The 25,175-nt window shown below is 48.4% G+C and overlaps 1 protein-coding gene across 3 annotated transcripts in view; it reads left to right on the top strand.

Annotated features, from left to right (window-relative positions):
- Positions 1 to 13,839, top strand: part of VPS53 (VPS53 subunit of GARP complex) — a 135,694-nt gene extending 121,855 nt beyond the window's left edge. For all 3 annotated transcript variants that reach the window (XM_026517807.4, XM_026517811.4, XM_044390816.3), the window contains 3 exons: positions 8,463 to 8,600; positions 10,129 to 10,233; positions 10,746 to 13,839. In XM_026517807.4, the coding sequence (XP_026373592.1) occupies positions 8,463 to 8,600; positions 10,129 to 10,233; positions 10,746 to 10,916 (414 nt within the window). In that variant the 3' untranslated portion in view covers positions 10,917 to 13,839. The remainder of the gene's footprint in view (positions 1 to 8,462; positions 8,601 to 10,128; positions 10,234 to 10,745) is intronic.
- The last annotated feature ends 11,336 nt before the right edge of the window (positions 13,840 to 25,175 follow it).

Raw genomic sequence — 25,175 nt, forward strand, 5'->3', positions numbered from 1 at the left:
TATTCATAATAGCCAGAAAGTAGAAACAACTCGAATGTGTATCATCTGATGAGTGGAGAAACAAATGTGGTATAATCTCACAGTGGAATATTATTCAGCCGTAAACAGGAATGCCACAACATAGATGAACCTTGAAAACATTACACTAAGTGGAAGAAGCCAAATAGAAGAGGTCACATGTTATATGATTCCATGTGCATGAAATATCCAGAACAGGCAAATCTAAAAGAAAGTAGATTCATGGTTGGTGAGGGCAAGGGCAGAGGAGGAACGGGATGTGACTGCAAAGAAGTGGGGTTTCTTTGTGGGGTGATGACATGTTGTGGAACTAGATAGTGGTTATGGTTGCACAACCTTGTGAATGTACAAAAAAACCCCACCTGAATTATACTTTAGAAGGGTGAATATTATTATATATGAATTGTATCTCTATTTAAAAAAAAAAAATTCCAGGTGGATTAAAGCTCTAAAAGTGAAAAATAGGAGCGCTTGGGTGGCTGAGTCGGTTGGGCAGCCAGCTCATGAATTTGGCTCAGGTCATGATCTCAGGGTCCTGGGATGGAGCCTCACGTCAGGCTCCACGTTCAGCAGGTGTGTCTGCTTCAGGATGTTGTTCCTCCCTCTGCCCCCCCTCCCACTCACTCGTGCTCTCTGTCTCTAAAATAAATGGGTAAATCTTTACTTAATAAATAAATACCTTCTAGGGATGTGCCTTTATCTTCTTAAAGTTGTTGTCACTAGTGATAGTCATGATGCCCCAAAGATGTATAGGAGGCTCTTTTTTTTTTATTTTTTGTATTTATTTAAGAGGAAGGGTGGGGATAGGGGCGGAGGAAGAGAGAGAATCTTAAGTAGACCCCACAACAGCATGGAGTCTGACACATGGCTCCATCTCACAACCCTGAGATCACCACCTGAGCCAAAATCAAGAGTCGGACGCTTTACTGACTGACCCACCCAGGTGCCCCTGTAGGAGGCTGTTTAAGGAATGAACCCTCCTGGGGCGCCTGGGTGGCTCAGTTGGTGAAGTGACTGCCTTCAGCTCAGTGATCATGACGATCACAGGGTCCTGGGATCGAGCCCCGCATCGGACACCCAGCTCAACCAGGAGCCTGCTTCTCCCTCTGCCTGCTGCTCCACCTGCTTGGGTGCCCTCTCTCTCTCTCTTTCTGTCAAATAAATAAATAAAATATTTTTAAAAAAAGAAAGAACAGAACAGAACAACCCTCCAGAGGTTCCTGGGTGGCTCAGTCAGTTAAGCGTCCCACTCATGATTTCGGCTCAGATCGTGATCTCAGGGTTGTGAGATCGAGCCCCACATTGGGCTCCAAGCTCAATGGTGAGTCTGCTTGAGATTCTGTCCCCACATTCTGGCCCTCCCCACATTCCTGCTCGCACATACTCTCTCTCTCTCAAATAAATCTTTTTAAAAAAGAAAAAGAAATGGGGTGCCTGGGTGGCGCAGTCATTAAGCGTCTGCCTTTGGCTTGGGGCATGATCCCGGCGTTATGGGATCAAACCCCACATCAGGCTCCTCCGCTGTGAGCCTGCTTCTTCCTCTCCCACTCCCCCTGCTGTGTTTCCTCTCTCGCTGGCTGTCTCTATCTCTGTCAAATAAATAAAATCTTTTAAAAAAAAAAAACTTTAAAAAAGAAAAAGAAATGAACCCTTCAGACTTTCCACACCTGGGCGGTGGTGACCTTCCACAGACAGCGTGCTGGCGAGCCTTGTACCCCAGTAGCAGTGAACAGCATGAGCTGTATCACCCCAGAAGTTTTCTCTGAGGCTCAAACAAATTTGGCTGATGTCCACTTCTTGCCCAGTGCTTCATGCCTAAGGAGATGAACTATTAGCTATTTTCAGAGATGAAAACCAGCAGATTTTCATGATAAATGAAGCCTTTCACCTGCACTTTCCACAGACAGCTGCAAAGTCTGTCAGACTAGCTTTTGCCTTTTCTGACCTCATTGCTTTTCGTAAAACCTGAGACCAAGGTTTCCATCTGTTCAGCTGTCTGGTGAGAACAAAATTTTATTGTGACTGGCCAGGGACTGAAAATGTCATATCTCTGAAGATACGAGACCCAAAGAATTATGTCAAGTTCATTCAAAACTCTTCCTGTCACTTAAGACTATACAATTATTTATGCATATAATATATCTCTGGGAAGTAGGAAGTATAGAAAAAGTAGGAAGTATCCCCATATGTTTTAAAACATAATCATTTTTTCCCACCAACAAATAATGCTAAGACATGGCTTTGATTTTGACGAGGCTCTGAAAATTTGCTGCATGGAAGATAAAGTTGAATCCTTACCAGGCATCGAATAGCATACTAAAAAAAAAAAAAAAAGGAGTGAAAGAGAATGTCAAGAATACTGGCTTAACACTTAGCTTGGTCAGATCTTACCATGTTCCCACATTTGCTTTAGATTGTTTTAATAAAGTAAAGCATTACAGTTATTACTGAAGCCCCTGTGTACCCTACCCCACCATTCCCCTCCCTCCATGCCCAGAGGTAACCATTATTCTGATTTCGATTTTCAGCATTCCCATGTGTATTTTGGTATGTTGCCTCTGTATATATTCTTAAATTATATGTGATTTTGTTTGCATTTTAAAACTTTACACAAATGGTACTATACATATCATTTCCCAACTTGCTTTTTTTGCCTAACAGTTTTTTGAGACTTACCCATGTTGATGAATGCTGTTTGAATTCATTCATTTTAATTTCAGTGTCATATTCCATTGCATGACTGTGCCACCGTTCGTTTATCCATTCAGCTGTTGATGGACATTTAGATTGTTTCCAGTCTTTTTTGTTTTTTGTTTGTTTGTTTGTTTTGGGGGTTTTTTTTTGTGGGTTTTTTTGTTTGTTTCCAGTCTTTTGCTTTTACAAACAGTGGATGCAGGGAACATTTTTCACATGGGCAAGAATTTCGCTAAAGGATATAGGTGTGAGGGTCGGGTTATGGGTTATGCACATCCCCAGGTAGGAAAATATTACTGGATTTCCCCCAAAGTGCTTTCGTTGGTACTCTCACCACAAGTGTGAATTTCACTGCACCATATCCATGCCAACATTTAGTATTATCAACCTTCTTACCTTTGTCTCTCTGATGATTATGAAACGGTATACAGCGTGTGGCTTTAATTTGCATTTACTGGATTACTAATAACGTTAAGGATCATTTGAGATGCCTCGTGAGCACTTCTGCTTTTGTGAATTGCCTGTTCAAATCTTTGCCCCACTGTTGGTGTTATTATTGCTCTCGGGGTCGCTGATCTTTTTTTTGTTGCTTTGTAGGAGTCTTTATATACGCTGAGTATTATTCCTTTGCCAATGCTGCACATACCCCTTTTCTGGTTTGTGTCTTTCCTTTGCTTATGTATCTCTTGATACAGCCTCATTTTAACGTAATACATTTTTCGATCTGTCCTGTTTCACATTCTTCTCTACCTATAAGTAATAAGAAAAAAGCTCTGTATTCTTAAAGTTTTTCTTTTCATATCTGTGTTTTTAACCTACCTGGGATTTAGCATGCTTATTCTTTAGAGGCGTGTATTGGGTTCCCTCTGAGCAAGAGCAGCAGTCATTTCTAGTGAGCTCTGAGAAGTGTTCTGATGCTGGGCTCCTCGTATAGGCCTCTAGCAGTCTAACCTCACCTCTCCTATGCATGCTTAGGTACTTTACTCTGTAAGCCCAAGGCCTTTTCAAAAAACAGATACTAGGAGAATTAACAATCTTCATTTCTGGAAACCAAGAAGAGCCCAAAATGCCCTAGCAGTTGAACGACTGACAGAGCTTTGACTAGCCACACTACTGCATGGAGTTGTGCTTTCCCCAGTGTAGCTTCCTCACCAGTTTTTTAAATTCAGGCTTTATTTATTTTAGAGCAGTTTAGGGCTCACAACAAAATTGAGGGGCAGATACTGAGAGTTCCCATATGCCTCCTTGGCCCCACAAAAGCATAGCCTCTCACCCATTATCAATAATTGATCCTCCACCAGATTGGTACATTTGTTGCGATTGCTGAACCTACATTGACACATCACCATCGCTCAGAGTCTGTAGCTTACATTATGGTTCACTCTTGGTGTTACATTCTGTGGGCTCAGACAAGTGTATAATGACCTGTATCCATCATTATGGTATCGTACAGAGTGGTTTCACTTGCCCTAAAAATCCTGCTCTCCACCTATCCATCCCAGCCACCACCCCAATTCCTGGCCACCAGTGATCTTTGTACTTTTTCCATAGTTTTGCCTTTTCCAGAATGTCATATAGTTGGAATCACACAGTATGTAGCCTTTTCAGATTGGCTTCTTTCACTTAGTAGTAGGCATTGGAAGTTCCTCCGTGTCTTTTCATGGCTTTATAGCTCATTTCTGCTTAATGCTCAATAATATTCCATTGTCTGGATTACCACAGGTTATTCAGCTACTAAAGGATGTCTTGGTTGCTTCCCAATTTTGACAATTATGAATGAACCTGTTAGAAACATCTGCGTGTAGGTTTTTGTGTGGACGTAAGTTTTCAGCTCCTTTAGGTAAACACGTAGGAACACTATTGCTGGGTTGTATGGTAAAGTATGTTTAGTTATTTAAGAAACCACCAAACCGTCTTCCAAAGTGGCTGCCATTTTGCATTCCCACCACCGAGTGAGAGTTCCTGGTGCTCCACGTCCTCATCAGCGTTGGGTGTTGGCAGTGTTCCGGATGTGGCCATTCTAATAGATGTCTAGCGATATCTCATTGTTTTAATCTGCGTTTCCCTGGCGACATACAATGTGGAGCATAATTACAAATGCTTCTTTGCCATTCGTGTATCTTCTTTCATGAGGTGTCTATAAGGTTTTTAAGGGCCCATTTTTTTTAACTTATTTATTTATTTATTTTAATTTATTTTAAAGATTTTGTATATATTCATTTGAGAGAGAGAGACCAAGAGCACCAGTGGAGGGGAGAGGCAGAGGGAGAGGGAGAAGCAGGCTCCCCACTGAGCAGGGAGCCCAGTGCGGCCGGATCCCAGGAACCTGGAGATCATGACCTAAACTGAAGGCAGATGCTTAATCATCTGAGCCAACCAGGCGGCCCTTTCACTCATTTTTAAGTTGGGTTGTTTTCTAATTGTTGAGTTTTAAGAGTTCTTTATATATTCTACATAACAGTCCCTTATCTCGTATGTCTTTTGCAAATGTTTTTTCCCCAGTCTGTGGCTTGTCTTCTCATTCCCTTGATGCTGTCTTTTGCAGAGCAGAAGTTTTTCATTTTAATGAAGTTCCGGTTATCACTGACTTCTTTCATGATCACGTCCTTGGTGTTATGTATAGACAGTCACTATACTCAAGGTCATCTGGGATTTCTCCTGTGTTATTTTCTAGGAGTTTTCTAGTTTCGTGTTTTACATTTAGGTCAGTGATCCATTCTGAATTTTTCTGAAGGGCGGAAGGTCCTTCTCTAAATTCGTTTTCTTTGCATGCGGATGTCCAGTTGTTCCAGCACAATTGGTTGAAAAGACTGTTTTTGCTCCACTGTATTGCTTTTGCTCCTTGGTGAAAAATCAGTTGGCTGTATTTGTGGGGGCTCTGTATTCTGCTCCATTGATCTATTCGTCTGTTCTTTCACCAGTACTACACTGTCTTGATTACTGAAGCTTGATAATAAATCTTGAAGTAAGGTAGTGTCAGTCCTCCAACTTTGTTCTCCTCCTTCAATAATGTGTTGATGATTCTGGGACTTTTCCTTCTGCATATAAACTTTAGAGTCGTTTGTCAACACCTCACCATTTTTTGAGAACAATATTTCTAAGTTATTCCAAGTAAAACATTGACGTCTTCTCCAAACATTTATACCATTGTCAAAATTATAATCACATGACCATTAAGTCAATGGTGTCTCTCATTAATGAGTTTATCTTACCTTTAGTTGGTTATTCTCCTGTCCATAGCAAAGTACAGGGGGGATGGGAGAAAGCAGCGTCACAGGGCCTTAAGGGATCCCATTCCACCCCTGCTCAATATAATTATGAAAGGCTTTCTGAGAGGAGCAGGCAGTGGCAGAAACAGCAAGCCTTGTCCTGAACATAAGAGTCACCATCAGAGTGGTGGGGGCAGTGGCAGTAGGACTGTCACCCCACTGCCACCTTCAGTGGATATGTGATTCTCTTCTCCTAAACGGTTGCAACAGGCCAGAGTGTATATGCCCTTCGAGGCTTCAGCCATCTCCCTACCGCCTGGTTGCCAGCAGTGCAGCTGCTTAGCCGTATGTGTGGAGTCGGCAGGAAGCGGTGTGAGCTCTAAGCCAACACTGTTCCATAGCACGTATCAGGGCCGCAGGAAATGGAGAGACAGTGTCGTGTCCACCTCATCATCCGGCGCCTGTCCATCATGTGAGATACTTTCAGCAAGTTATTTAGCCTCTAGAACTTTGATTTTGTCATCTATAAAGTGGGAACAATAAATACCTAAGGGGCAGGCTCTTGTAAAGTTTAAATGAGATGGAACATCTTTCCTGGCAGTTGGTGGGCAATCAGGAGAGTTAATATCCTTCCAAACAATTGGCATCCCAGAGAACGGAAGGAAGGAACAAAGAAGCAAAGGAAGGAAAAGGCAGATTGTTACCAAGATACTGATGTTTAAATTTGGTTTCATCTCGGGGCGCCTGGGTGGCTCAGTCGTTGGGTGTCTGCCTTCGGCTCAGGGCGTGATCCTGGCGTTATGGGATCGAGCCCCACGTCAGGCTCCTCTGCTGGGAGCCTGCTTCTTCCTCTCCCACTCCCCGTGCTTGTGTTTCCTGTCTCTCTGGCTGTCTCTCTGTCAAATAAATTTAAAAAAAAAAAATTTGGTTTCATCTCCTACATCCTCACTAACATCCAGAAAAATAAAAAATACAACAATACTGGGGCACCTGGCTGGCTCAGTTGGTGACGTGTGCAACTCTTGATCTCGGAGTCATGAGTCCAAGCCCCACGTTGGGCTCAGAGCTTACTTTAGAGAAAAAATGATCTCTCTCTCTCTCTCTGTCTCTCTCTCTATATATATCTCAATACCAAGTTACCATTTCTTGCCTGTCGAATAAGCAAGAATTTTACGACTGTTTTCAGTGCCGACGAGGGTGCAGCCTTCACTCCCGGCACATGGCGGATAGGTAGGCGCACATTCCATTTGAAAAGCAGCTCAAGATACGTACCAAGAACCTTACAATGTCCTTATCCTTTGATGCGTCCCGAAGACTCTCCTAAGGAAATGCCTTTGATAGACCTGGAATTAATATGTACAGACTTGTTCACCACGGCATTCGTTATTTATAATAATAAAAAGCTAGGGGTGCCTGGGTGGCTCAGTCAGTTGTATCCAACTCTTGATTTCAGCTCAGGTCATGATCTCAAGGTCGTAGCGTCGGGCCCTGGGTTGGGCTCTATAGTCAGTGCAAGAGTCTGCTTGTCCCTCTCTCTCCGCTCTTGCTCTCTCTCTAGCTCTAAAATAAATAAATAAAATCTTAAAAATAAATAAATAGGGGCACCTGGGTGGCTCAGTCGTTAAGCGTCTGCCTTCGGCTCAGGGCGTGATCCCAGAGTCCTGGGATCGAGCCCCACATCGGGCTCCTCCGCTATGAGCCTGCTTCTTCCTCTCCCACTCCCCCTGCTTGTGTTCCCTCTCTCGCTGGCTGTCTCTATCTCTGTCGAATAAATAAAAATAAAATCTAAAAAAATAAAAAAATAAAAATAAATAAATAAATAAAAATAAAGTTATGCACGCACATACCATAAAGTACGTATAGCAATTAAAAATCATGATTTTTTTTGAAGACTGCCAAGATGGGGAAAATAAAATATAAACAACTTCATATATTAACCGGAAAAACAGGTTATAAAATTGTGTATATACATGATTCTTAGTGGGTTTTTTTAATTTTATTTACTTATTATAAGTAGGCTCTATGCCCAAGCACAGGGCTTGAACTCATGACCCTGAGATCAAGACCTGAGCTGAGATCAAGAGTCGGATGCTTAACCAACTGAGCCACCCAGGCACCCCCCCCCAGTTTAGTTTTGTATACACACACATAGACTGGCAGGTCTGTGCTTCCCTGAGATACAATGGACATACAACATTGTGTAAGTATAAAGGTCCAGTGTGTTGATTTGACACATTGATATATTGCAGACTGATTACCACCACAGCGTTAGCTAACCCCTCCATCCTGTCACATAATCACCATTTCTGTTTGGCGGTGAGAACACTGAAGATCTGTTCTCTTACCAAATTTCAAAGGACTGTACCGCATTTAACTGTGTTTTCCTTGTTTTTTCCTGGGCAGTAGGAGTTGTAATGAATGTTTTTCCTTTTGTATTTTTGTTTATTTTCCAAATTCTCTCCAGCGCATTACGTTTAAAATCAGGACAATGTTACTCATCGGTGTAGGTATACTAAGTGTCGTGTCCCTTCATTCCCGCAGCTGTTGCTGGACACCCATTCTTTGAAGATGGTTCTGCTCGATCTCCCTTCCATTGGCTCACAGGTGGTGAGGAAAGCACCTGCCAGTTACACTAAGATTGTTGTGAAAGGCATGACCCGGGCAGAAATGATACTCAAGGTGGGGCTTTTGTCTTGGGGTTTCTGCTAAAAGGGGCTGGTTATCTGATGGCTTATTCCAAGTAGTACTGGTTTTGGAAGTACAGGTTAGGGCCTGTCCCCGTCAGTCCCAAAGGATTGTCCACATTCTTTGGCTGGATTAGATTTTGGCCTCATTAGATACTGTTGAAAGTCAATGGACAGTTACTCAGGGGATCAGTAATTCTTTCTGACAAAAGAATTTTTCGTTGTAAAGGGATTCTCTTGTAGTAGGATTTGGTCGAGATTGGAAATTAGGTGGGTTGTCACCGTGAATCAGTGTCTCAGTCAAGGATCACTTTGCTTCTCCGCAGGAATTTCCGGCCCAGGTATCAGTTACTCCCTTCCGCATAAATCTCTTTAGCTTTCTGTACTCTGCAACTTTCCAGGAACTCCAAACAGATGTTACAGTAATTGAATCTAATCAGCAAATGGGCTTTCTAAAGCCCCATTTAACAAATTATTATATGTGGAGTGATGATGTTGAGAATGTCTGAAGCCTTGAGCACCTGCGTCTGATTTTCACCTGCCCTTGTTGAGAAGAGAGGGGGGGGGCCTCTCGGGGGAGAGAAGAAGGCTGGAGAACAAATGACCTATCCTGAAATCTTCCTAAGAGTGCAGGGCCTGCAGGCTGGTCGGGTCTGTCCCCCAAACAGAATGGCTCAAATGATGGCAGGAACGAAAAGTAGCTGTGGGACCTGAGACATGTGTGGGACCAGGTCAGGGTCCTGCGTGAGGACATCGGAAGCAGCCTAATCCGTTTCTCCCCACAGCTGGCTTACTCAGCAGGGAGGAGAGCGTGCAGTTCGGGAGCTATCCGCAGGCAGTCTCTGAGGGAACTACTGCTTGCCCCTCTGTGGTCCATTCTCAGGATTTCAAGACAAAACCAGTCTGCTGCAGGAAAAAATCAGACCGCGCATTCCAAAACCAAATAGGAATGAATTTGAGGACCACGATGCTATTAGTTCCCTCTGTTTGTATATTAATCGACAGTTTGTAGTTAATAACATCAAGTTCAGATTTTAAGTCTTGAAGAGTGAGGCAGCTTTGGGATTTTTGTCCTTGAGAAAATCCACTTAGATCTATGGCTTTTGCAACCCATCCCTCAGGGATAAAGGTGCCTCGGGACAAAAGGAGCAGATATCATAAACCCCTGTGTCAAAACAGGAGACTCTCCAACGTGGTGTTTCACAAATGGTCCTGATGTTTAAAAATCCCCTGGGACCCACCCCGGGCCTTCTGAGTTAAAATCTTCAGGAGGGGGACATAGAAATCTGTTACTTAAAAAGCAGTCCAGGTGATATTTATGACTTGGCAAGTTTAAGAAACTTTGCTCATTGAATTTTGAGATGAAATAAGCCATCAGGACATTTCTGAGTTTAGGGCTACGTCGCTTAAGGAAATCTTGCAGAATCCATTGTGTGGTCAGCTTGCAAGTAGGGATAAAAGATCCCCTGCTTTCCAGTCATAACTTTTCCTGCAGGCCTACTCCTGTCTCTCTCCCCTGGTAGGTAGTGATGGCCCCTCACGAACCGTTAGTGGTGTTTGTTGACAACTATATCAAACTCCTTACGGACTGCAACACAGAAACCTTCCAGAAGATACTGGACATGAAGGTTAGTTCAGTGCCTTGTTTTGTCCACACTTGCACGTCCTTGTCACACTCAGTCGTTCTTAACTGGGGCGGGGGTTTGGGATACGGGCTCCTGGGGAGCTTTCTCAAAGTGCATGTGCCTACCCCATGCTGCAAACCAGATTCTAAAAAGTCTTCTGAGAAGAAGGATCCCAGGCAAAATAACTTCCTCATTCTGCTGGTACCTCCTTGCGCCTTCGAGAACCACTGCTCAGTGGACGCTGGGCGCAGAAGGAGTGCAATGGAGAGTAGTACCCTTCCCCACCCTGTCCCTTCTCTCTTGACCCCCCTTCTTTCTCTCCTTTCCTTTCATCTGTTTTTCCTTCCTCTCCTTTCCTGCTGGGCTACTACTCAGGGCTGGTAACTCCCCTGGAGAAAGTGTTCATCCTCAGCCTGGAGTAATTACGCCTTTTGCACAACCAGATATTACACTTTCCCCTCAGGCCTTTCTGGGGCCAGATTTCATGATTATCCTCCTTTGTCTTTCAACCTCAGGGGCTGAAGAGAAGCGAGCAGAGCAGCATGCTGGAACTCTTGCGCCAGAGGCTCCCCACCCCGCCTTCAGGGCCAGAAGGCTCCAGCTCCCTCTCCCTGCTGGCTCCGACACCAGAACAGGAGTCCTCTCGCATCCGCAAACTAGAGAAACTGATTAAAAAGAGACTGTAGGAGCACACAAAGGGCACTCTTTTCCCCTGGCCCGTGGCCTTCAGCACCCCACTGCCTGGAAGCCCTCGCCCCCACCTTTCCTGTGCTCCCCCTGACTCTCAGATCAGTCTTGAAACTTCCTGGGACACTTGGGTTGTTAATGAGTCCTCCCCGGGACCTGTCTTACTTGGCACCCTGATCAAGAAGCCAAGCAAGGGCAGGGTGATGAAGAGGCTCCTGGTCGGTCCCGGTTCCTGCAGCAGAGGCAGTAGTGGGCAGAAGGGCCCCGCAGTTCACTTGTGTTCCTAGGCTGCTTTCAACCCGTCCAGTTGTCCCTGGCCTTGCCGCCTCACCTCTGCAGCCACATCGTCCGGCATGTGGCCCCGTCTCCCATGCCTGTCTAGGCAACTTGGGTGAGAAACCCTGGATTCCACCCTTTCCTCCATCTGCTGCTGTTTGAGGTTACCTCTGCAGCCAGGCCCTGAGGTTTGTCCTCCCTGCTCTGTCGGTTTGGCTCTGGGGCCCGACTTCATGAAGTGGCAGGTTCCAGGTGGAGGACATTAGCCTTGCCTTATGAGGGCAGTGGAGGCGGGAGCATTCTTCCTTGTAGATCCATTTCCTGGTACATATTTTCATGACTGGGCCAGTGTGTTCTTCCCATTTCTCCATAACCTGCAGTCCCCTGTCTATATACGTTTAAGGAGAAATTCCCACCGTGTCTGTCACCCGGGAAGATCGCATGTGCCAGGCCTTGGGAGCAGGTGTCCTCTGTGCCATGGGGCTCCTTGCTTGGGGGTGGGGGTAGATCCATATCTGCCTTGGAGAGGAGGTGCTGCTTACCACGCTCATTGCATAATGTAAGCAGATTATTTTCTCCATTTTTTTATTCCCACCCTGCTCCTGCCTTCTAGGGGAGGGATTGCCTTCTGCGAGGAGATACTAGGACGTTTTCCTAGAAAAATTGTCCTGGGCTTTCTCCTCAGATAAAGCTGTGGGACAGAGCAGGAGGCCTGGGCTCCCTAATCCACTTCCTGCCCATTTATTTTCAAACCCAAATTCACTTTCCAGAGTGATCTGAAACAAGGGTGATGTGAAGTGCCAGAATGACATACGACTTTTTCACGAGCAGGAAAGAACCCAGGTCCACGGGTACCTTAGGAACAGAATGTTGACCTTAAACACCTGCTCAGAACCTGGCCCAGCCCAGAACACACCCCAGCCCCCGACCCCCGGCCTGCCCGGCCTGTCCACTGGCGCACAGCCCGCACAGCTTTGCGGAAGAGAACTGCCTCCTAGAACTGCTTCGGTCCTCGCATCGTCCTGCAGCGTGAGAACGGGCAGCACATCCGGTAGCTGCCCTGATTTGCCAGGTTCAAGGGGAACCGCGCCCCAGCTCACCGTGACCACAGCCTCAGGGCGGCTGCTGTTAGTGTGGGCGTTCTCCGGGAATTCTGAACCAGTCGCCGGCCAGGTGGGGAGAGAGCTAAGGAGGAAGGAGGAGTCTACAGAGAATGCACGCAGCAGGCCTCGGGGGAAAATCGGGATATCAAACAGCACTCAACAATGAGTTTTCAGGGTAGAGGAAGTTTCCTGAAAATCCATAAAACTTGTGATAGCCACACAGGAGGACACTTTAAGGCTGAAAATGAGACCAGGAACTGATTATTTCCCCCCTTCATGTTCTCCAGTCCCCTTCCCTGTTTATTAACCTCCTCCCAGACTCGGGCCATCGGCCCCCGCTTGGATCCTCAGCCTCGTTTCTTCCTCAGCTTCCAGACTCCTCTTGCTGGTCTGTGTGACTCTTACATGCGGAGTACTGAGAAGAAAGCGCGGCCCTCGGCTGAGCTCTCAGGAGAAGCTTGCTAAATAAGGAAAGGGTGGGTAGAGCGCAGAGGGGATTGGGCAAGCACGGGGCGGCGCAGGGGCAAGACCTCACTTTGCCCGGACAGCCGTCGTGCAGCTACGGTGACCTCCTACCGCCCGCACTGATGGAGGTTAAACTTCTCTTCCTGCTCTCGAAAGAGGGGCTGATGGGCCCATCTGCAAACAGCACAGCTACTTGGGCCATCTGTCGTCAACCTGGGGCATGGGAAGCTGGCAGACTCCACCTGGTTCTTGTCACTCTCGGTGTTTATAAATGCACACTTCTCTTTTTGGTTCATTCCTGAGGACTCGTTTTCTGGACATCTCCGTAACGCATCGAGATGTCAAGCCGCTGTTTTCCCCCAGTTGGTGGTCGCGGCCAGGGAAGTTGGTTTCTTGATTTGTTACATTGTCAGGAATCTCCGAGGAGCCAACAGATGTCAGTAGGAGTTATGTTAAATGTCTCATTGATGGGGTCTGAATGCTGTGTATGCATCTAAAGACGGCATGTTCCTCAACCGGGGGTATGTGTCAGAATCACCTGGGGCCCTTTTTACACATACAGTTGCCTGGAGATTCTGAATCAGTATATCGAGTGGGGCCTGGGCATAGAAGTAATGTTTACCCCCACTGCAATAGAGAGAAATTTGCTTTATCACAGGGTTCTATATTACATTTTCATAAATGTATATTTTTCCTGGCTCTCTAAGCGAGTGTAATTACAATACAGTTGAGCTGGCACCAGCATGGTAAAAATTCTTTGCTAATATCCAGCAGCTTTAACTTTAAGCTTGTGTTGATGATAGGGATCCTGCCAGAATTGTGCTGTCCCCATACAGACTAGAATTCTTAAAGTTTGTCGACTAAGCCCCAAACAGATATTTGTTCTATTACTGTCACTTCCAAGTAACACGAAGGAGGACTCATTGGTATGTAAAACAGTAACTAACAACTCTGTTATTCAGCTGAATTAGACATTGTACCCATTCCTCCCCCACCCCGCTTTCTCTAATGCTTAAAAAAAAACTTTGAAGCCACTTTATGTGGTTAAAATAAATATTGATAATTTATAATTGATAAAGATCTGCTGTTCTTACTATGGACAGACTTCGTGATAGCTGGCTTCAAGGCGCCCAGGCTGGAGAAAGTTACGTTTGGATCATAACAGTGAGACAGGAACCACAATGGACAGTGTTTTGACCTCCAAGTTCAGTTCTGGAATTGAAGCTGTCGCCACTGCCCCCCCCCCCCTTAAAGAACAAAGTGTTAGTACCTAGGACTTTGCCTGCCCCTCCCCCCCCCCAAAAGTGCCTGCTCTCTCATGACTAGGATGGTTCTTCGGTGCAGATCAAACGGGATTGAGAGCAGACCGCCAAAGACCAGGATGACAGTTAAGGGGCAGCCAGGGCGAGCAGGCAGGTCTGCGGCTGCTGCCTGATGTGGGGGCCATTACACCGGCCTGGATTGCTGTTGGACAAGGAAACCTAGTTCCCTGTTTGCGGAATGCTAGGGAAGATGCCAAAAGGTCACAGCTGGAAATGTAATTCCTCTCCCTAGGAAGAGAAATCTCCAGAATAACTAGCTTGCTGACGGTGAAAGCAAGTGTGTCACACTTCTGTCTACTCCAAGTCAGATTTCTACAAATAAAATCATTAGAACTGCATTGGGCCACTTAAACAATAGCCTTGCAAACATGGCCACATGAAAAGCTGGAGTGCTGAAGGAGTCCTTGTTGCATTGTAGATAGCAAATCCAAATTTCCAGTTTCCTTCTAGTATTTCTCAGATAGCTTCTCAGACCCTCAAAGTTCTATACCTTTGGGAGATACCAATTTCCTTAAAATAAAGGGACTGCTTTTTGTGTAAATACCTTTCATTTCCCCCATCTGGAAGTGATACTACAGTTAATTAAAGCATTACTGGATGTCATTTGCTAGGGTGTATTTCCTCACTGTTGACAGAGAGCAGAACGGACCATAGGAAAGAATCAGGAAGCCCTGAGCCGTGGGCCCCCCGCAGCGTTTCCCCTGCTCCCTGCCCCCTGCCGAAGACAGGCCCCTTCCCTGACAGCTAAAGGGAGCAATGCCTGAAGACAGCACCGCTCATCAGTAGGGTCCTGGCACGTCCGGCTGCGCTGGACACCCTCTATAAATATGTACAAAGTGTGCTGCTCCCAGTTCGGAACCCTTCCTGTGCCCTGAATTTCTATCCTGTTGACTTTCCCTTCTCCACCTTGCTGTTCCAGTCACAGCCTGCTTTTCCATGTGACTACAAATGATTTCTCTCCTGTACACAGTAAGTTAATCCTGTTTCCTTAAGAACTGGGTGGGCATTTTGCAGTGAACTCTTTGGGAAATCTGATGTTTCTTTCAGCAGTGGAAAATCTGTTGCAGCACTTCCATTCGGTTGACTTGGAGGTCATTACCTAGTTTCCATTCTTTATTTTCACCAGCTCCCCACTATAGCAGGGTACCCAGGGATCAATCTGATGAAATAAGAAACCTTTCCTTATAACCCTCTAGAAGGGCAGTGCAGGACGGTTCACCTGCCCGGTTCTCTTCTCACCGGTGTAATCAGGCATGGGAGGCACCAGAGAGCAACAGGATGGGAAGAAGGTGTCCATTTGAAACACAAGCAGCCCAAGATTGGAAACTTCCACGGAAGACCTGGTCTCCAGGTCTGGTTCTGGCTCTTTGACATCGGATGAGTCTTGGTCCTCTGAACAGTAGTTTCCAGGGTCCATAGAAGGGGATTATAGTGAATCAGGCTGTGGAGGTCACCTAGGACGAGGTGGCGGGCACATGCTCTGTGAGCGGGAGGCAGTGTGAAGGAGGGAGCGTTCGTTAGCACTCGCCAGGCCTGAACCACCCGCAGCCGGACTGGCTGGATGGTGGGTGACCACAGGGCTTGTTCTGTCCCCGGACTCGCTGGAACAACATGGCCAGTGGACAGCATAACCGTGCTGCTGTGTGCTGGCTGCATCGGAATAGCTAGTCTTTGCCTTTTTAGGTCATGGTTATGATAGCCAACTTACTCAAGAGCTTGAGGACTCTCCGAACCCTCTATTCCCCTTGCCCTAGCAGCTGCTGTTTTCATAACATTTAGGGATAAACCTGCAGGCACGGAGGAGAGAGCTTCCTCCCTCCCTCCTGTTGGCTGGGCCAACTGTTGTGGAAAATGTGGCACGTTTCCTCTGAATGCAAATTAGAAGGGTTGCCAAAGGCTGCCTTCCAAACGAATTCTTTAGATATGGTGTCTGGTGTCCACAGACCGGACTTCAGCTGGCTGTTCATGGCAGGCGGGGACAAAACTCTTGCCTGCCCTCTTTCCCCCGCTCCCCCGCCTTCCCTACAATGACCAAAAAACTACACGAGAATATCTTGGGACAGGCGGAGGTTCACCAGCTATTTGGTTTACTTTCCAGTTGCCTTTCAGAGAAGTTTAGACCTCTCCCAGGCTGGCTCAGTCCCCGTAGTCTGGGTCTCCAGTCCCCTTCGGGGATATTGATACGCAGAGTGCTAAGTGACAGAGCGATATTAAAGTTAAACAGGGCTCGGTGCTTTGTCCCCTGGGAATGTTTATCCCGTCATCTGAGGGCTCTGGTAGCCTCTGCTTAGTAATCAAATGGAATCGGTACAAAATTGCCGTGCTCCTCCTGTTTGGGGTAATTTTTCAAAAGTACGAAATTAAGAACAGCTCCTCCAAAAACTTCCCTTTACTTCTGAGGCCAAGACAAGTATTTGCAAAGCGAGCGGCGACTTTCAGGGGTACCAGGCGAAATGGGGGAGCGACCCTCTATCTTCCCGGTGTGTTTGCTCTGTGCGAACGGAAAAGGAAGGCGGTGGACCGGCTGCTGGAGAGCCTGCATTCCGCCGGGCTCACAAGCGCAAGCCCTGTGGTTGGGCCGCCTGGCGCAGCCCCTGAAGAGCCTGGGTAGCGGGCAGGTGGGAGATAACAAATACCGTAGAAAGAAAACATGAGTCCACGCGGAGGCACCCCCCCCCCCCCCCGGTGCCGCGTGCCTGGCCCGGCTCTGAAAGGCGGCGAGTGTGGGCACGGCGACGGCCGCGCTCTTTCCGGGCCGTCCGCATCTGGGCGGCCCGGTCCCGGCGGCTGTGCTGCGCCCGAATACGGTGCTAGCTCACGGCATCAACACCCCGTTGCGGGGCCGTGATGCGCTGCATTTGACGGGTGCGGGGCCCGGGCGGCCGACGCGGTGTGGCCGCAGCTGGTGGTGCGAGGGCTTGGCTCGTCCGCCGAGGCTCTGCGGGCTACACCTGTGGTTTTCAAACGTACGAGACACGATTTTACACGGGACTCTCTCGACGAAACAGCAGCATTTTATTAATGTATTTTCTGTGTTCAATTCGAAGCAAATCAGTGAGAACATTGGAACTATTTCATTAACTAGAAAGCATTTTATTTGTTAAATGGTACTTTTTTATTTATTTTTAAAGATTTTATTTATTTGTCCGCGCGAGCACACAAGCAGGGGGAGGGGCAGAGGGAGAAGCAGACTCCCCGCTGCACAGGGAGCCCCATGCGAGACTCGATGCCAGGACCCCGAGATCATGACCTGAGCTGAAGGCAGACGCTTAACCGACTGAGCCACGCAGGCGCCCGGACAGAAAGCATTTTACACCTAAGGTTGTGAACAACAGTTTGTGTACTTCAATCCCAGCGCCCGGTGTGTTTCTATGTTTGGCTTTGGTTGCACAGAACACAGAAATCTTGACTTCATCCCGCTTAGAATTTGCGACTAACGTCAGTTTTGTTTTGACAGCCTTCCTTCCAATCCCAGATGTTCTTCCGTTACACAGACGTGACAGGGACTGTTGACCCCGAGGTCTGTGTGCACGGGAGCAGCCCCGACAGCCCCCGCGCACACACGGAGGGTCTGCACAGCACACATTTGCGCCTGGAACACATCTGAGGATGCGTGCTGCGTTACTGCCGTGTTGAGTGTTCAGTCATTAGAACTGGTTTTAAATAGGGACTCGAACCTTCCTGGAGTTCCTTTGCCCCCAGAACACATCAGAAGAACTGCAGATTTCCCCAGAAGTCAGTCCGGAAGCTGCTCGCCTCGTCAGTAGCTGCTGCACGCGGCTTCTCTGACCTTGGGGTGGAGTGGGGGAGGGGCGGGGAGCGGTGTTACCCTTGTACAGGAAACAGCACCACTTCGGTTGAAGTTCACTCCCTGTTCAACAGCACGGCCCGGCTGTCACCCAAATCCTGTGTGAGTAACCCGAGAGGCCCCCTCCTGGGCTTAGCCCTGCCACCTTTAGCAAGGCCTTCGGAAGGCAGGGAACCCCTGGCGCGAGGCAGCCGTGTTCTAAGAACAAAACAGCGCCACTGGAATGGGCAGGGGAGGCTCGGGCACCATCTGAAGGGAAGCCCATCCTTCTTCCAAACCCCCATGAGCCTCACGTGTGACGCCTGAGGTCCAGGTCGGTGTAATCCGTGCTTCCCCAAGGTCCCCGGACTCGAAACACAGGAAGGAGAGTATGCGTGCTCCCGTTCCCTCCCACTGGGACAACTCAACTGAAGAGGGTGCTAGGGCCAGACGCGGTGGGTGTGGGGACCGCGGCTGCTTCAGGGTGCCCCCCCACACCGCCCCAAGCTGGGGGATCCGTGTGAGCCTTTGCTGTGTGTCAGCTATTCCCAGGTCTGTAGTTGGGAAGCTCTGAACTGGAGCCTCAGCGATAGGTAGTATGTTAGTTTAGTTGTTTTTAGAGCGTTGGTCAAATTCCTTCATTTTGCAAATGGGAAACGGAGGCCCTGAGAGCTTCAATCACTTGCTTATCCCCATTATGTTCCCGCCACCCTCCCAGCCCCCATGCTACTTCTGTTGTTTTAGTTACCATTCCAAACGAGAGGTACAGCCACTGCCTCCGTCCCCTGCATGCATTTCCTCGTATTCAGCATCCAGTCAGCTACTTTCCAGAAGGTTCTCTTGAAGGTCACTGGTGATCTTCTTGCTAAACCTTCATGCTCTGTGCACTGTCCATTTATTTGATGAGTCCTTCCCTCTCCCTGGGAAGTCTCCCTAAACTCCTTTGATGCCTTGCTTTCCGGCTGCCATACTTCTTGGTCTCCTTCCCTGACTTCTTGTCCTGACCCTTGACTGTCGTCAAGCCCGGAGGTTTTCACTCCACACTCCTTCAGAGAACGTATGTATCACAGGTGTAAATACCCGCTGTGCCTTCTGAAGTTTCTCAGATTTTTAGTTTGTGTCCTTCCCCCTCGGCTGACTCCAGCCTACCTGCGTGTCCCATCCTTAGCTCATGGGTAACACCTCCAGGTAACCTCGCCCCCTTCCTGGAATTCCCTGTTTCTCTATGGCCCCACCTTCCTTCCCTGGGTCCTCCATCTCAAAGCCTTAGTCAGTCACCCTTGACAACTCTCCTTGTCAACCTCTATGGTTAGCTGATCATAAAACATTTTCTTGGACACCTGGGTGGCTCAATTGGTTAAGCGTCCGCCTTCGGCTCAGGTCATGATCCCAGGGTTCTGGGATCGAGCCCCACATTGGGCTCCCTGCTGAGCCTGTTTCTCCCTCTCCTTCTGCCTGCTCCCCCTGCTTGTACTCTCTCTCTGTCAAATAAATAAATAAAACTTAAAAAAAATTTTTTCTTAATTATTAAGAGAAAATCTAACTTGCCCCAACAAATAGAGACGGTCAGCCCCAGTAAGGCCTGGGAGGTGGGGATTCCCAGCATGTGAGAGCCCCTCTCCACGGGCTCCTTGCCGGGCCCAGTGAGTTCCTCTTGCTCTGAGGGTCTCTCAGATGGAACTGGTATAAAGCTCACTGCAGTGGGCCTCCTCTCTCTTGTAACTGGCAACACTGAGGGGTCTGAGTGTTTCCTGTGCTGATGTTTCAATTGTCTTTACCTTATAAAATATTGCAACAGTAATACGCATTCTTTTTTTTTTTTTAATATTTTGTTTACTTAGAGCGGGGGAGGGGCAGAGAGAGAGGGAGAGAGAGTCCCAAGTGGACTCTGCACCAAGTGTGGAGCCTGACATGGGACTAGATCATGACCTCAGCCGAAACCGGGAGTTGGACGCCCCACCAACTGAGCCACTCAGGTGCCCCGTAATACTCATTTTTGAAGTATAATGTCAGGGGCGCCTGGCTGGCTCAGTTGGTAGAACAGGTGACTCTCGATCTCTGGGTTGTGAGTTTGAGCCCCACGTTGGGTGTAGAGATGATTTAAAAATAAAATATATAGTTTTTAAGTATAATATCAGTATTCTTGTTAATAAGTTAAAACAACATGGCAAGATACCCAAAGTCCTGTTCCCCTTCTAGATTTGTGTCCGTACTGTGGGGGGAGGGGCTTTCGCAAAGGAAAAAAGGCAATAGTAAGCATATTATTCGCATATTTGCAGCCTAACGACAGAGCTCGGACATCTCGTTCTTCAGTATCTAGAGATCGGTTCATTGTTTCAATGGCCGCAGGTGATTTTATGGTCCAGCTCAGATACATCATTGTTTCCTTAGCCAGTCCCCTATCCACATACAAATAGGTGGTTTATTTATGTGTCTATGTGTTTATTTTTGGCTGTTAGAACACCTCATCAGTGAAACTCCGTGTGTGTAAATATCTTTGCTTACTTGTTCTCACCTTTTTGCAGGATGCTCTTCTGGCGCTGTTCTGTTCCTGTTTAGAGGACACGGAGTGTTGCTAGCCCCTGCCGAACTGCCGTCCGCAGAGATGGTTTTACTGTGCCTCTTGTCGACTGCATGCGTGCCCCCCTCTCCACATTGCGAGCCCTAGATGTTTTCCCCTGCTTCTTGAGCTACAGGATATGGTTGCAGCTCTGCTTGTAGCAACCCAGCGAGCAGAAGTTCCCCTTCGGGTTTCGTTGCATAAAACCAAATGTGACCCAACCGGGCCTGTACCTTGCAGCAAGAAAGCTTCCTTATTAAGCAAAAGCCCTGCGGCTTCCCTTGTGGTCAGGGTTCCTGGAGGACGTGCTTTGTTGGTTCCGTCATGAAGGCAATGGTTACCCTTTGTATATGAGAGAGGTAACAGTTTGATATTAAATTGGGCCTCTTTCCTATTCCTCTTTATCTCTTCCCTCTCCCCAGCATTCCAGGAGCAGGCGGGGCATCCTCCATGCCTTGGCCTCAGGTGGGAATGTATAAAGATGTAATAGCTTAAATTCTTAGCTTTGGAATTATATAGACTTTTGTGATTCTGTAGCAGAGAGGAAAGTCTTGAGAGGTCTTGAAAGCCATGGCTGTCCGTGCAAGAGTGTTGGGATAGCATTGTGTCTTATTCTAAAAGTGTACCTTTAAATTTTTTTAAGTAATCTCTACACCCAACGTGTGGCTTGAACTCACAACCCCGAGATGCTCTCCTGACTGAACCAGCCAGGTGCCCCTACCTTTACATTTTAAGAGCCAAAATTCTGGAGGACTTTGCATACAAGCCACACCATCATCCCAGGGACACTGCATTTTGACATAAATATTTTTTTTCCATTTTAAAAGAAAGAGGGTTTTGACTGTCATGTAGGAAAAGAAAAACTAGAGGGACTATGACTTGGCTTAGAGGCTGAAGGCCACTGAGAAGAAATCCAGAACCCCACCACCCTGGGCTAAGCTCTCTGGGGTATAAGAGGTACCCCCCTAAGTTTGAGGGAAATCCTAACCTAGAAGCCATTGCCTGCCTCCAGTGATCAACCTAGGAGACAGCAGGCCCCATAGGGAAGCCTAGAGGAGGCAGAAACAAGGCGCCCGAGGGAGAAGAGACAGTGTCTGAGGGTGTTGTCCGGACAGACAGACCTACGGGAGGGTGCACCCCACAGGGTCCCTCACACCCCATCATGGGCAGGTGATGGCTCCCAAGCAACCTGAGTTCCCAGAAGTAATGAAAGGGCCAGCTCATTGGAAGACCCTTCCGCTGGGACAACTGTGATTCAGAAAGGGAGGCCACTGGGTATGAAAAGCAGACGGTAGCCTTCCCTGGCCAAGCAAAACAAGCTTTACCTCAGTGGAGGCCAGAGGGGTAGGAAGATGACCATCGACCAGGCCCTCACCCCAGCCACCCCACCCCTGCTGCCGTGATCCCCAGATGCCACGCAGGCAAAAGAGAAGGGCAAGACTGGTAATTACCCAAAGCCTCTAGTCATTTCCAGAAGAGAGGAAACTAAATTGAGTTACAAGATAGTTTTCCATAGAGAGAAAATGGGGGCACATGAGCTCAATTGAGTCAAGTTAAAAAAAATTCAAAGAACATTAACCTCTTGTCTGCCAGGGTACAGAGTCACGAAACAATCCCCAGCACAAGTGAAGAGGAGAACTAGGAGCTTGTCACCATGTACTTGACATGGCATTTCCAGCCAAGAGCATGGCTGAACTAAGCCAGCCACCCTAACTCTTGCTTCCCTTGGTCACCAGGGCAACGCCTTTGCAAGATGCGTGGCCAGCAGTGGAACTAACTGACTCCAGAGGGATTGAACTTGGAGCCTTGGCCATGTCTGCAGTGCCCTCTACCCAGTGAAGCTAAGCCAGAGGAGAAAGAGGTGACCACCAAAGCTCTGCCATGAGGTCTCAAGATCTAGTCCGAGACTGTTAGGCAAACCCAAGGAGACACGATTGGATTCCAACAATGCCCTTTATCCCTACAGTTGAGGCAGTCTGAGGCCTTCCTGGTGGGGCCACAAAAAGCTCCCAAGGTTGACATTTGGTAAAGAGGATGCTTGACGGTCCACTACTCAGTGATAAGCAAAGACCATCAGAGCTCCCAGCCTTTCCCTGTTGCTCCTCCGCCTTCTCCCCCTCCCTTCTTTGCCTGCCTAGGTCTTACTTGGTGCTTTAAGATCAGCACGCTCGCTACTTCCTCCGGAAGTCTTTCCCCAAGCCTCACCTCCCTCCTTCCCCGGGCTGGGTGGAGCTGTCTTTGTGCTCCCACACTCTCTGCATCTCATACAGTAGGCACTTGGTAGGTGCTGGTCGAATGAATGAGTCTTGCGGGAGAGCAGACGCTCAAATCCAAAACAGATTTTGGTAAGAGCTATCAGCCTTGGGGATAGGGGTAAAACGCTTCTGGTGGAACGAGGCCATAGATAGTATTTCAACTAGGAGCACAGGGCCCAGATTTTTTAATGTTCGTGTGTGTGATGAAAGGCCCGGGCCTAGCTTCTGTTAACTGCTCTTTGGATTACAAGAGTGTAGAAGGACAGGCAGGCATCGTGTCCTGTGCAGAAGCCTGTCTTGGGGAGTGGAAGATGATGATGTCCGACAGTCTAGAGACTCCTGCTTCCAACACAGCCCGCTAACAGCAGAAGGCCCCTTCTCCGACCTGGCAGCTCTGGCCCCAAAAGCATGCTGGGCAGACAGCGTCGATGTAAGGAGGTTAGCTGGTGTCCCTGGGAGATCGAAGTATACCTTTCAGTCTTCAGAAACAGGGCCTTGAGGGGCACCTGGGAGGCTCAGTCGGTTAAGCGTCTGCCTTCATCTCAGGTCATGATCCCAGGGTCCCGGGATTGAGCCCCAGGTGGGGCTCCCTGCTCAGCGGGGAGCCTGCTTCTCTCTCTCCTCCTGCTCGTGCTCTCTCTCTCGCTCGCTTACTCTCTCAAATAAATAAATAAAATCTTTAAAACAACAACAATAAAACCACAAAAACGAGGTGTTGAGATGGGATTTGGGTGATCTTTGATGGCTGTCTGGTGGAACAGAGGTCCCAGCTGAGGCCAAAGTAGAGTATCCCCATCATCCCCTGGTCTAGACAGCCTCTTTCCATACAGGACCTGGGACCCTCTTAGAGAAATCCTCAGAGAAGTGGCAGAAGGCTAGGTCTGGCTCAGGGGAAAGGGATTGGGAATTCAAAGGGGTTTTTGGTTGTGTTTCTTTTACTATTTGCTTGTTGGCCTAGCCCTGCAGAGTTCAAATTCGAATCCTAGTGCGGGAAGCCAGCATAAAGGAAGCCACACTGCTCCAGGACCACCCTCCAAATTCACCTCCCCCCACTATCAGCGTCGGCCACTTGGCCCAGGGCTTTGGGTTGTGCCTGGCGAGGGGCAGAGGCACAATACCCACGGTGGCATGGCTGAGACCTCTCCCAGGTGCCTGGTGGAGCCAACGGTGGTCTCAGCAAGGGCAGCCTGCCAGGGGGCCGCGGTGGGACAATGCCACACGACTTCGCAGAACCAGAGGCAGGGGCAGTGGGGGCAGGAACAGGAAAATTGATTGCAGGCATCCCATGCATCTGACCAGCTTTATTAATGAGCACATGAGAGACGCCTTCGGAGATTTCCAGAAATCTTGTCAGTGGTTGGGGTCATCCTGCAAAAGTGCTGGGCAAGAGGCAGTAAAATTCTAGTGCCCCCTCCCCCCGCAGGAATACGGCGTGGGAAAACATGAGACACAGTTTTTCTCTGGTACCTCTCCTCTCACCCCATGTTCTTCCCCCACCCCTGGCTAATGTTCAGCAGAGACTCAAAACTGAAAAACATTTCTTCAAAGGCACGTAAATGTCTTCAAGCAAGTATGGCGAGTTCCCAGTTGTACATAGCTGCAAACCACAGCCGCCTCCAGCCTGCGTCTACTCTGCTTTGAGTTTGGGGGAGGAGAGGAATGCACTTCGGGGCTATGGCTCCTGGGAAGGGACACCGTGGCTCAGACCGGCCTTGTGGAGCCAACTGGCCGCCTCCACGGGCTCCCACTCACCATCTCTCCCCACATGGCCCAGCAGGCCCGAATCCCTGGGTGCTCCTGAAACACACTGGTGTCTCACAGCGGCCTTTGGAGTGTGACCATGCAGACCCACCATGTGTTCCCCAGGGACAGTGACAGCACACCCTGCTATCACGCCTATCAGCCAAGGAGCCAAGGGTCTTAACTTCAGTTGCTCAACTAAGGGCGCTTTTTCTGGGCTGCAAGTCCTTGTCCAGTGTGAGCACGCAGAGCAGAGCCAGGAGTGCAAGTGTATTGACGCAGCTCCAAGGAGGCCATGTGCCCCAGCTCTTTGCAAAATCCCATCTGGGTTTTATTTTGCAGAGGCCACGGCCCTTTTCTGTGTAACTAGGGAGCCAGCGAACAAATAGGAGCCCACGAGGATAGAGTCTGTATCTGGGGTCACGGGCTCTCCACACAGGGGACACCAGCTGACTCCACCCCGAGCTGCATTCCGTTTCTAGGTTAAGTGGCCCCAGCTGGGCTGGACCAGAGAGCTTTCCACCCGGCCTGGTGGTCTCCCAGTTGAAAGGTCAGAGAATGTGCCCTGGCTCATCTCGCCCCGAGATTGCTAAGCCAGAACGTCGGCGTCCCCTGGCTCTAGGTGGTGGACGCCATCTTTGTGGGCGCCAGGGGCCCCGGGCAGAGGCTGACCTCACGACGGCTGTGCGCACACTCCTGCGAGCGGTGTCCTTTCCAAGTAGCTCTTTTCAAGTCAGTGCCTTTTTTTTA

The sequence above is a fragment of the Ursus arctos genome, unplaced genomic scaffold, assembly GCF_023065955.2.
Source record: "Ursus arctos isolate Adak ecotype North America unplaced genomic scaffold, UrsArc2.0 scaffold_24, whole genome shotgun sequence".
Classification (NCBI taxonomy): Eukaryota; Metazoa; Chordata; class Mammalia; order Carnivora; family Ursidae; genus Ursus; species Ursus arctos.